Source organism: Natator depressus, chromosome 4 (assembly GCF_965152275.1).
Source record: "Natator depressus isolate rNatDep1 chromosome 4, rNatDep2.hap1, whole genome shotgun sequence".
In the NCBI taxonomy this organism is placed as follows: domain Eukaryota; kingdom Metazoa; phylum Chordata; order Testudines; family Cheloniidae; genus Natator; species Natator depressus.
The window spans coordinates 26,859,239-26,872,329 of NC_134237.1; the positions used below are offsets into that span (position 1 = coordinate 26,859,239).

Sequence of the window (13,091 nt, forward strand, 5' to 3'; positions counted from 1 at the left end):
GCAAAACAAAAGATTTACAAAATTCTATGTATTAACTTCAAAAACATTTCAAAGAAAGCCAAAAGAATAACAAAAGGTATTTTTCTAATTAACCTTCTAAATTTATTTTAAAGTACAAGTATATTTAGTGGATCTTGCTGACTTCTAAGATGAGTAATGATTACTAATCATCTAATTTAAGGTTTGCCATACCATTCCAAAAAAGATCAGTTTAAACATATTTTCCCTTTCATTATTTCTAGCAATAAGAACAAAAAGCTTGTGTCCCTTCAAATAAAATATTTTGCCTGCTGTAAGGCAACTTTTAAGAAAAGGCAAAAGGAAGAAATCAAATGTGAGAGCTAAAAGCTCAATGAACAGGCTACTGATTTTTCATCAAGAAAGTCTTCTTTCATATTTCAATATAAATTGCAATCTGTTTGTTCATTCTGTCTATACAATCTTCAAATCCCAGGGTTTCAATCCCACAATAAATTATTTGTTATAGTCTAGTAAATAGCTGAACTGGCATTACCTTCTTTTCTTCCTGTAATACTATTACTTCATGATACCGTGGGACGTAGGGTTCATATTTTTTCTTGTCTTCCTTTTTGATGTTGACATTCTCATAATGCAGTGCACTTTCCCTTTAGAAAGTTTAAAGAGAGATTTATGAGTCTTCAGTTTTAAACGCCTGAACATGTAAATACGCATAGTGAAAGCCTTTTGTCCTTTGACTATAAAACAAACAGCTGCTGTTTGTAATATTTAATGAAAGCCAGGATTACTCACGAATGGGAGTGTATAAACATATGGTACAATTACACTGTAAACCCGCAGAACCCACACAAATCAAGTTTCACTAATTTTGGTTTGTTACTTTTTCATATTCAAAACTATGTAGTAATTATCACCGGTTGAGTCAAACAACAAGGCAAAGGAGAAAAAGCTAAAAATCAAAGGCCAGACAAGTTAGGGTTTCTGTCCTATGAGATATATGTGCATTGAAAAGCAAAGCCTCAAGTGACTTATAAGGTTCTTACTTTAACTGGAGATTTAATACTGTAACCTGACAAGATCTGCCTATTTATAGCACAAACTCATTAAAATTCAAAAGCCTCTCAGTATTTTAATAGCAGCAATGCTCAGAAGAGAACCGCTTTATAATTTAAATATAGAGAGGCACAGATTTCAAGGAAAGGCACTTAAAAAAGATAAAATTATTTCTATTGGTTACTTAAAATGTCATCCTCTTGCGTGGCATTCCAAGAGGCCTACAGAAGGCTGGAAAATGATTAAATCATGACAGATACTTGACTAGCAGATTAACACCAATCAACCTGTAGCTAAGGAATGTTAAAATTAGCTGTAAATATTAATCTCTACCACTTCCTAATCAATTCACCATTTCGTCAAGCATCAGTCTTAAAACTTAAAATTCTATGGCAGATATCATTACCTGCCCCTTATTCAGCAGATCATTTAAGCACAGGTTTAATTTTAAGTACATTCTAAAATTCTAAAAACACAGGCCACGATTCAAGAAAAGAATGAAGTACATGCTTAAGCCCATCACGCATTAAAGTTCACTCTTTATAGAATTAAAACTTAAGCCTACCTGCAGAGAAAGATAAACATTAGACCACTCAGACAAATTCTGCCCTCAAAGCCCATCCATAAATACTGACTGACTTCAGTGTGAACTGAATATGCATATCTCAGGTTAGTTTCTGGCCCTATAAGTACCAGATAGAGGGTTAAAAAAAAAAAAGATCAAGTGTCTAAGGGTATGTCTACACTACGAAATTAGGTCGATATTACAGAAGTCGATTTTTAGAAATCGATTTTACACAGTCGATTGTGTGTGTCCACACAAAGCGCATTAAGTCAGCGGAGTGCATCCTCACTACCGTGGCTAGCGTCAACTTACGGAGCAGAGCACTGTAGGTAGCTATCCCACAGTTCCCGCAGCCTGGAATTCTGGGTTAAGCTGCCAATGCCTGATGGGGCAAAAATATTGTTGTGGGTGGATTTGGGTACATGTCATCAATCGCCCCTCCCTCCATGAAAGCAATGGCAGACAATCGTTTCGTGCTTTTTCCATGCGGATGCCATACTGCTTTCAGCAGATGGTGTAGTAGGACTGCTAACCGTAGTCATCTACCACTTCCTCTGCAACTCTGCTCCGCTGCTATTGTCTCAATAGCGAATTTCTCCATGCTGTCTGTCATGGGCTTCTGGGTATGTGTGTTCTTCCTCAGGAAATGTGCGCGGTGCTAGCCATCATCCTCCACCGCTTCCGCTGCAACTCTGCTCTCCTGAATCCACCTTGCAGGTCCTCTCGTCGTTCTCTATAAATATCTATTCTTGTGGCATCCGTTGTCAGCCACCGCTTCCGCTGCAACTCTGCTCTCCTGCAGACGCCATACCACGGCAAGCATGGAGCCCGCTCAGATCACAGCGGCAGTTATGAGCATTGTAAACACCTTGCGCATTATCCTGCAGTATGTTCGGAACCAGAACCTGCAAAAGCAGGCGAGGAGGTGACAGCAGCGCGGTGACGAGAGTGATGAGGACATGGACACAGACTTCTCTCAAAGTACGGGCCCCGGTAATTTGGACATCCTGGTGGCAATGGGGCAGGCTCATGCCGTGGAACACCGATTCTGGGCCCAGGAAACAAGCACAGACCGGTGGGACTGAATAGTGTTGCAGGTCTGGGATGATTCCCAGTGGCTGCGAAACTTTCGCATGCGTAAGGGCACTTTCATGGAACTTTGTGACTTGCTTTCCCCTGCCCTAAAGCACAAGAATACCAAGATGAGAGCAGCCCTCACAGTTCACAAGCGAGTGGTGATAGACCTCTGGAAGCTTGCAAAGCCAGACAGCTACTGGTCAGTCGGGAATCAATTTGGAGTGGGCAATTCTGCTGTGATCCAAGTAGCCAATGCAATCACTGAACTCCTGCTATCAAGGGTAACTCTGGGAAATGTGCAGGTCATAGTGGATAGCTTTGCTGCAATGGGATTCCCTAACTGTGGTGGGGCAATAGACAGAACGCATATTCCTGTCTTGGGACCAGACCACCTGGGCAGCCAGTACGTAAACCGCAAGGGGTACTTTTCAATGGTGCTGCAAGAACTGGTGGATCACAAGGGACGTTTCACCACCATCAACGTGGGATGGCCGGGAAAGGTACATGACGCTCACATCTTCAGGAACTCTGGTCTGTTTGAACAGCTGCAGGAAAGGACTTACTTCCCAGACCAGAAAATAACCCGTTGGGGATGTTGAAATGCCAATAGTTATCCTTGGGGACCCAGCCTACCCCTTAAAGCCCTGGCTCATGAAGCCATACACAGGCTCCCTGGACAGTAGTCAGGAGCTGGTCAACTATAGGCTGAGCAAGTGCAGAATGGTGGTAGAATGTGCATTTGGACCTTTAAAAGTGCGCTGGCGCAGTTTACTGACTCAGTTAGACCTCAGCAAAACCAATATTCTCATTGTTATTGCTGCTTGCTGTGCGCTCCACAATATCTGTGAGAGTAAGGGGGAGACGTTTATGGTGGGGTGGGAGGTTGAGGTAAATCACCTGGCTGCTGATTATGTGCAGCCAGTCACCAGGGCTGTTAGAAGAGCACAGCAGGGGGTGCTGCGTATCAGAGAAGCTTTGAAAACCAGTTTCATGACTGGCCAGGCTACAGTGTGACAGTTCTGTTTGTTTCTCCTTGATGAAAACCCGCCCCCCCCTTGGTTCACCCTACTTCCCTGTAAGCCAACTGCCCTCCCCCCTTCGATCACCACTTGCAGAGGCAATAAAGTCATTGTTGTTTCAAAATCATGCATTCTTTATTAATTCATCACACAAATAGGGGGATAACTGTCAAGGTAGCCCGGGAAGGGTGGGGGAGGAGAGAAGCACTGGGTGGGGTGGTGGATGAGGGGATGAGGGAAGGACAAGGCCACACTGCATTTCAAAACTTATTGAATGCCAGCCTTCTGTTGCTTGGGCACTCCTCTGGGGTAGAGTGGTTGGGTGCCTGGAGCCCCACCCCCTAACCCGCATCTTGGGCGTTCTTGGGCGTCTTGGAGAGGAGGGCAGGCGGTTACACAGGGGCTGCAGCAGAGGTCTGTGCTCCTGCTGCCTTTCCTGCAGCTCCACCACACACCGGAGCATGTCAGTTTGCTCCCCCATTAGCCTCAGCATTCCATCCTGCCTCCTCTCATCGTGCTCCTCTCATCGCATTCATTTAACACTTTCCTGGACTTTGCCATTGTTTGCCTCCATGCATTCTGCTGAGCTCTTTCAGTGCGGGAGGACTGCATGAGCTCAGAGAACATTTCATCACGAGTGCGTTTTTTTCACCTTCTTATCTTCACTAGCCTCTGGGACAGAGATGATAGGGGGAGTGTTGAAATATTTGCAGCTGCGGGAGGAAAAAAAAAAGGAGAGTAGTGCCAGAGAACTTCCTTCGTGTGATCCGAGAGGTGTACGAGGGATGCAGCACCACCATTCGCTCGGTCAAAGGGGAAACCGCTGAGATCCCGATCCGGAGTGGAATTAAGCAGGGCTGTCCCCTCAGCCCCATCATCTTTAACCTCGCCATGGAGCCGTTGCTGCGAGTGATCTCCAATGGCACAGATGGCTTCAACCTCCACGGTGAGAGGGTGAGCGTCCTGGCTTATGCGGATGACCCGGTCCTGACCGCGGATGACCCAGAGAACCTCAAACGTATGCTAGATGCCACCAGTCGAGCTGCCAATTGGATGGGGCTCCACTTCAATGCAAAGAAGTGTGCAACTCTCCACATCGACGGCAGCAAAAGGGACTTGGTGCAGACAACAGGGTTCCAGATCCAGGGCGAGCCCATCATCCCCCGGCAAAGGGGCAGGCGTACCAGTACCTCGGCACGCCGACGGGTTTCCGTGTCCAGCAGACACCCGAGGACACCATCCAGGAGATCTTGCAGGATGCCGCCAACATCGACGCCTCCCTGCTAGCACCGTGACAGAAGATAAATGCTCTGAACACCTTCCTGATCCCCTGCATCTTGTTCATCCTAAGGGGATCCGCTGTGGCGGAGGTACCCCTCAACAAGGCAGACAAGATCATCCGGTAGCTGGTGAAGAAGTGGCTGTTCCTTCTGCAGAGAGCCAGCAATGAGCTGGTCTACATTTCACACAGGCATGGTGGTGCCAATGGGCCTGCATGGGCGACCTGTGTCACATCGTGGTGATCACCCACACCTTCTGATGTGTCCTGACGCCATGGTAAGTGTCATAACTATAAAGGGAAGGGTAAACCCCTTTAAAATCCCTCCTGGCCAGAGGAAAAATCCTCTCACCTGTAAAGGGTTAAGAAGCTAAAGGTAACCTCGCTGGCACCTGACCAAAATGACCAATGAGGAGACAAGATACTTTCAAAAGCTGGGAGGAGGGAGAGAAACAAAGGGTCTGTGTCTGTCTGTATGCTGCTTTTGCCGGGGATAGAACAGGAATGGAGTCTTAGAACTTTAGTAAGTAATCTAGCTAAGTATGTGTTAGATTATGATTTCTTTAAATGGCTGAGAAAAGAACTGTGCTGAATAGAATGACTATTCCTGTCTGTGTGTCCTTTTTGTAACTTAAGGTTTTGCCTAGAGGGATTCTCTATGTTTTGAATCTAATTACCCTGTAAGGTATCTACCATCCTGATTTTACAGAGGTGATTTCTTTACATTTCTATTAAAAGTCTTCTTGCAAGAAAACTGAATGCTTTTTCATTTTTCTCAGATCCAAGGGTTTGGGTCTGTGGTCACCTATGCAAATTGGTGAGGATTTTTACCAAACCTTCCCCAGGAAGTGGGGTGCAAGGGTTGGGAGGATTTTGGAGGGAAAGACGTGTCCAAACTACATTTCCCAGTAAACCCAGTTAGAGTTTGGTGGTGGCAGTGGAGATCCAGGGACAAAGGATAAAATTAATTTGTACCTTGGGGAAGTTTTAACCTAAGCTGGTGAAAGTAAGCTTAGGAGGTTTTCATGCAGGTCCCCACATCTGTACCCTAGAGTTCAGAGTGGGGGAGGAACCTTGACAGTAAGGAACATCGCAGCAAACGCCCTCCATGACGCAGCAAAGAAGCGGATCGGCAGAGCCCCCTCCAACCAAGACACCACCACCTTCCTGAGCGGTTCCCTGGATGGCGAATTCAGACGGGACGGGCGCAACATCGCTTCACTGTGGTCCCACGCTCGCAATGCCACGCGTCATCTGGGGAAGCGCATCGGCTTTCGCTGGGAGTGGTGCGAGGAGCACCAGGAGCTGGGTGTCCTGGTGCCGCAGATCAGGTCCAACGATGACAACATCATCACCCCAAGCACCAGGGGCATGCTGTAGAGGACCCTGAAGGCAGCCATCCACTCACTGTACATGGAAACCCTGAAGCGTAAACCAGACCAGGGTAAAGCCTTCGAGCAGTGGGACCAGCAAGTGGGACGCCAGCAACCACTTCCTCGCTGGGGGCGGCTTCACCCATTTCGCCGACTGGCAGTTCATCCACCGTGCCCGGCTCAACTGCATCCCGCTCAACGGAGCCATCCGCCACAGGAACTGAGACAAGCATTGCAGGAAGTGCGGCTACTCCAACAAGACCCTGCCCCACCTCCTGTGCAGCTGCAAGCCCCACTCCAGAGCCTGGCAGCTGTGCCACAACGCCATCCAGAACCGCCTAGAGAAAGCCATCGCACCGCGCCTGGGGGAGGTCGCTGTGAACTGCGCCATCCCCGGTACTGACAGCCAGCTGCGACCTGACGTGGTAGTCACCGACGAGGCCCAGAAAAAGATCATCCTGGTCGACGTCATGGTCTCCTTTGAGAACAGGACCCCGGCCTTCCGCAAAGCCTGAGCTCGTAAGCTGGAAAAATATGCCCCCCCCCCGGCCGACACCCTGAGAGTGAAGGGCTACAAGGTGCAGATGGATGCCCTAATCGTCGGAGCCCTGGGCGCTTGGGACCCCTGCAACGAGCGTGTGCTGCGGACCTGTGGGATCGGTCAATGCTACGCACGGCTCATGCGGCACCTCAGGGTCTCGGACACCACCCGATGGTCCAGGGACATCTACACTGAACACATCAACGGCCACCAACAGTACCAGGAGGTGTGAGCCAGTACGACATCGTGCATCAACTATGGGAAAGGGACTGAGAGACTTTTTCCATTGGACCATATGAACTGGAACCATAAACTCACTGAACATTAAATCCCACCAAATGAGGGTAAATCCATCCTCATCATCGTATCCACTCATTATACTCCACACCTGAACATAGCCATTATATGAACAACATACCCCCATATCTCAATGTCTGTACTTTGACCCGTTAAACTTTTACCCCCAATCGGGGAGATTGCCGATTATGTATTCCTTACGCCATCAGTTCCTAAACTGAATTTCGCACCCCTTGATAATCTGTACCTTATTCCCTGATAACCAGAAACTTCTATGCTTAAACTCTGTACCGTTTTCTTTTTACTTTAACATCATCTTATTAAATTTAAAAAGACACATTTTAGAGAACAACAGAATCATAGAATCATAGAATATCAGGGTTGGAAGGGACCTCAGGAGGTCATCTAGTCCAACCCCCTGCTCAAAGCAGGACCAATCCCCAATTAAATCATCCCAGCCAGGGCTTTGTCAAGCCTGACCTTAAAAACTTCTAAGGAAGGAGATTCTACCACCTCCCTAGGTAACGCATTCCAGTGTTTCACCACCCTCCTAGTGAAAAAGTTTTTCCTAATATCCAACCTAAACCTCCCCCACTGCAACTTGAGACCATTACTCCTTGTTCTGTCATCAGCTACCACTGAGAACAGTCTAGAACCATCCTCTTTGGAACCACCTCTCAGGTAGTTGAAAGCAGCTATCAAATCCCCCCTCATTCTTCTCTTCTGCAGACTAAAACAGGTGGACTCTTTCATGGCGAACCAAGCCGTTAACATTTCATCGCACATGTGCTTTCGGTACAAGGTCGCATTTTGCCTCTTATATTGAGGGCCTGCCAGTTTAGTGTGAGAGATCACACACACAGGGCCAGGCAACCGAATTCAGCTTGCAGGCAGCCATGGTAAGCCACAGTCTTTTGGCTTCTTCAATCTTCATAACATGTGGGAATGGTTTCAAACAGCAGCGCCCTCCTTTCCCATACCAAGCACCCGTTGGGTTGGCCATTTAAAAGGAGGAGCTGCGGTTTTCGGGTTAATGTGCAGCACAAACCCAACTAACCCCCCCCCCCCACACACACACATACCCAATTCTCTGGGATGATAGTTTCACCCCTCCTCCCACCATGTGACTAGTATCAGGGAAGATCCCTAGCAGCCAAACACGAATAGTTCAGTGTGAACAGGCTTCCCCCAACACCGTGTGGCTAAAAGCGGGGATGATTTCTTTTCAGCCACAGGCAAACAGCCCAGCAGGAACAGTACCTCTGAATGTCCCCTTAATAATGTCCCTGGAGGATTTCTGCTCCATCCCCAGACACATTAACAGACTTTTCCAGTAGCTGTACTGGCCGCAAATGCATCCCAAGTCTTCAGGGCAAATCAATCATTAAACATGCTTGTTTTTAAACCATGTATTATATTTACAAAGGTACACTCACCAGAGGTGCCTTCTCCAGCTTCATGGTCTGGGAGCCAGCCTTGGGAGGGTATTGGCTCCAGGGTGATAAACAGTTCCTGGCTGTCAGGGAAAATGGTTTCTCCACTTGCCTGTTGGGCACTATACTCCTCCTCCTCCTCCTCATCATCATCATCTTCCTCACCCCAAAATCCTCATCCCTGTTGCGTGAGACTCCCCCCTTGCAGGTGTCCATGGACAGGGGTGGGGTAGTGGTAGAGGAACCCCCGAGAATTGCATGCAGCTCATTATAGAAGTGGCATGTCTGGGACTCTGACCCAGAGCAGCCGTTTGCCTCTTTGGTAGGCTTGCCTAAGCTCCTTAATTTTCATGCGGCACTGCTGCAGGTCCCTGTTATAGCTTCTATCCATCATGCCCTTGGAGATTTTTTCAAATATATTGGCAATTCGTCTTTTGGAACGGAGTTCCGATAGCATGGATTCATCTCCCCATACAGCAATCAGATCCAGTACCTCCTGTTGGGTCCATGCTGGAGCTCTTTTGCGATTCTGGGACTGCATGGTCACCTCTGCTGATGAGCTCGCCACACTGGCCAAACAGGAAATGAAAGTCAAAAGTTCCTGGTGTTTTTCCTGTGTACCTGGCTAGTGCATCTGAGTTGGAAGTGCTGTCCAGAGCGGTCAAAATGGAGCAATACCGGAGGCCAAAACTGTTGAATTGCGTCCACACTACCCCAAATTCAACCCAGTGATGTTGATTTCAGCGCTAAACCCCTCGTCAGGGAGGAGTACAGAAATCGATTTTAAGAGCCCTTTAAGTCGACAAAAATGGCTTCGTTGTGTGGATGGGTGCAGAGTTACATTACTCTAACGCTGCTAAATTCGACCTAAACTTGTAGTGTACACCAGGGCTAAGAGACTTAGGAGCCTACAGCATGGTCTACACTTAAAAATTAGATCAACCAAGCTACCTTGCTCAGGGCTGTGAAAAATTTCACACTCTGTGCAATGTACTTCTGTCCACTTAATTTCCGGTGTAGACATAGCTACATCAGTAGATGAATTCTTCCAGTGACCTAGTTACAGCCCCTCAGAGAAGAGGATTAACTACACTGATGGAAAGTCCCTCCATTAACGTAGGAAGCGTCTGCACTAGAGTGGTACTGTGGTAGAGCTGCAACACCATAGCTGTGCCCCTGTAGCATAGACATATACTTAGTCCCATTTTCAAAATTGATTTAGGCACTTAGGGCCAGATTTACAAATGTATTTAGATATCTAAAGATGCATATAGGCACCAAATGGGATTTACAGAAGTGCCTGTGCAGTGCCTAGGCACCTAAATACCATTGAAAATCATTTTTAAATTAAGGGCTAATGTACAAGCCTTTCGTTTTCATATGCCAGGAAATAAAGGACTTAAGCAGTTTCTCAGTCACAACACAGTAAAGGAGCAGGCACAAATTCATTTTTTAAATATCATAATAAATTTAAAGAACAGGGTTCCTTATATAGCAGATTAGGAAGTTAGTGACAAGCTAATAAGTGGAGTAAGACTGAAAGAATCTTTACCCTGCTCTGAACATGGCTACTGACATATTACACTAGCCAGGCACGAGTATCACTGTAATATATTTCTCATCCATTGTTCTATGGTGTGCACATTTCCTATTGTTTAGAATTCAACTTTTAGTCATAGCACACAAGAGTTTCTGAAGGAAGTTTATACTTTTGCAATCACTGACTATCCTGCTTGTCACTAAAACAAACTTTTTAAATTTTATTTTCTTTGTTCCTAGACAATAAACAACATAGATCATTCTTAATGTGACGTTCCCAAGTAAATAAGTGGAATTGTCTGGGTACGTGGCATTGTTTGGCAATCTTAACCGTGCATTTCCATACTTTAAACTGTGCCCCTCAATTCTCAGTAATTACTGGCTTGGGATGGATAACCAATTCTTTTGTATAATACAAGTCAAATTAAATAATTATGTCATTGAAATTAATTTGAAAACTACCTCTTTTTGAAATTAATAGACATAAATAAAAAATGGCATATTGTTACTTACTGAGTTATATCATACTCCCCAGGTCCAGGCCCTGCTTGAGCCTTAAATTCACTACGTTTTCCTGTTAAATTACCAAAATGTACTCCTTTATACTTCATGGCAGAATAAGTACCATTCTGAAAAATAAAGATAAAGACATTTTACAGTTTGTGAGCCAAATTTTCTACCCCGGTCTCTAACATATATAACTTAAAAATATAGACAGATCTGTTTCCCAAGTGTGATTCAAGGGTTATTACACTGCATCTTGGTTTGTGTACATCAGAGCTGATCATAAAAATTCCAGAAAAACTTGTTTTTGTATAAATCTGCCAACTTATCAAAAACAAACATTTTGTGGAAGCAGTTCCATTACAACCAAACTTCTGATGGACCCCACGGACGTTTCCTGCCTGCTTGCTCACCTGGCTTCTCAGCACCCTGCTAAACCAGAAGCCTCACAGCTTGGGAGCGCCAGCTCCCCTTCAGTTCACCAGGTGGGCTACTAAGGACCCAAGGCTTCCCAGGCTCCCTGGGTGCCCAGCAGGCTACCAGGCTGACTGCCATGGAGCTGGAGACTGCGGAAGTGAGGACTGAATTTGACATAATTCCTATCAGTTTCAATCCTTAATAGCTGGTATGAAACTGACCAGACTCTCATTTCGGGGGCAGCCAGAAATCCCAGTTTGCACAGTTCATTTTGGAAACGCCATGTTGTGGTGGAATATTGTGGAATCTCAGTACCATGATCATCTTTGAGATTTTGGTTTTTCATCCCAAATTGGGAGAAAAACATTTCTGAGGAACCAAAATTCAGTTTCCCTACATGCTCTAGTGCACATAGATAAATCTTCAAGTAGTATTTCTTAATTCACATCTCTCCTAAAATGACCATATGTATTTCTGTATTTACTAAAGTTAGTGCCCTCATTTTAGCTTTCACATACAGAATAGTTCCCTAGTCAGACCTTGACACATCAGGTAAACAGTCTGTAGCTTTCTCAGAGACACACCCATAATTGATGTGAAAAAGCAGGTGCCCATTAGCAGTTCCCCTCCAAAATATATGGACTAATAACCCCATATAACACAAAATACAAAAAGGACAAATATGCCAAAACTTAGATGCAGCATTCTGCATCAAGTAATAACCTTTAGCCCTCCATGCCACTCATCCATTATCTGTCCAATTATACCATGTATATGGCAGCCACACACTTATCACTCTAGCAGTCAAATGCATAGAATCATAGACTTTAAGGTCAGAAGGGACCATTATGATCATCTAGTATGACCTCCTGCACAACGCAGGTCACAGAATCTCACCCACCAACTCCTGTAACAAACCCTTAACTTATGTCTGAGCTACTGAAGTCCTCAAATCGTGGTTTAAAGACTTCAAGGAGCAGAGAATCCTCCAGCAAGTGACCCGTGCTCCACACTGCAGAGGAAGGCGAAAAACCTCCAGGGCCTCTGCCAATCTGCCCTGGAGGAAAATTCCTTCCTGACCCCAAATATGGTGATCAGCTAAACCCTGAGCATGTGGGCAAGATTCACTGGCCAGACATCCAAGAAAGAATTCTCTGTAGTAACTCAGATCCCACCTCATCTAACATCCATCACAAGCCACTGGGCATATCTACCGCTAGTAGTTGAAGATCAATTAATTGCCAAAATTAGGCTATCCCATCAGATCATCTCCCCCATAAACTTATCAAGCTTTGTCTTGAAGCCAGATATGTCGTTTGCCCCCACTGCTTCCCTTGGAAGGCTGTTCCAGAACTTCACTCCTCTGATGGTTAGAAACCTTAATCTAATTTCAAGTCTAAACTTCCTGATGGCTAGTTTATATCCATTTATTCTTGTGTCCTCATTGGTACTGAGCTTAAATAATTCTTCTCCATCCATGGTATTTATCCCTCTGATATATTTATAGATAGCAATCATATCTCCTCTCAGCCTTCTTTTTGTTAGGCTAAACAAGCCAAGCTCATTGAGTCTCCTTTCATAAGACAGGTTTTCCATTCCTCGGATCATCCTAGTAGCCCTTCTCTGTACCTGTTCCAGTTTGAATTCATCCTTCTTAAACATGGGAGACCAGAACTGCACACAGTATTCCAGGTGAGGTCTCACCAGTGCCTTGTATAACGGTACTAAAACCTCCTTATCTCTACTGGAAATACCTCGCCTGATGCATCCCAAGACCGCATTAGCTTTTTTCCATGGCGATATCACATTGGCAGCTCATAGTCATCCTATGATCAATCAATACTCCAAGGTCCTTCTCCTCCTCCGTTACTTCTAATTGATGCATCCCCAGCTTATAACTAAAATTCTTGTTATTAATCCCTAAATGCATGACCTTGCACTTTTCACTATTAAATTTCATCCTATTACTATTACTCCAGTTTACAAGGTCATCCAGATCTTCCTGTATGATATCC

The 13,091-nt window shown here is 45.5% G+C and overlaps 1 protein-coding gene across 5 annotated transcripts in view; it reads right to left on the reverse strand.

Moving 5' to 3' along the window:
• STPG2 (sperm tail PG-rich repeat containing 2) overlaps positions 1-13,091 on the reverse strand; it is a 431,616-nt gene that overhangs the window by 383,368 nt on the left and 35,157 nt on the right. For all 5 annotated transcript variants that reach the window (XM_074950652.1, XM_074950649.1, XM_074950650.1 and 2 more), the window contains 2 exons: positions 10,669-10,784; positions 515-626 (listed from right to left, as the gene is read on the reverse strand). In XM_074950652.1, the coding sequence (XP_074806753.1) occupies positions 515-626; positions 10,669-10,784 (228 nt within the window). The remainder of the gene's footprint in view (positions 1-514; positions 627-10,668; positions 10,785-13,091) is intronic.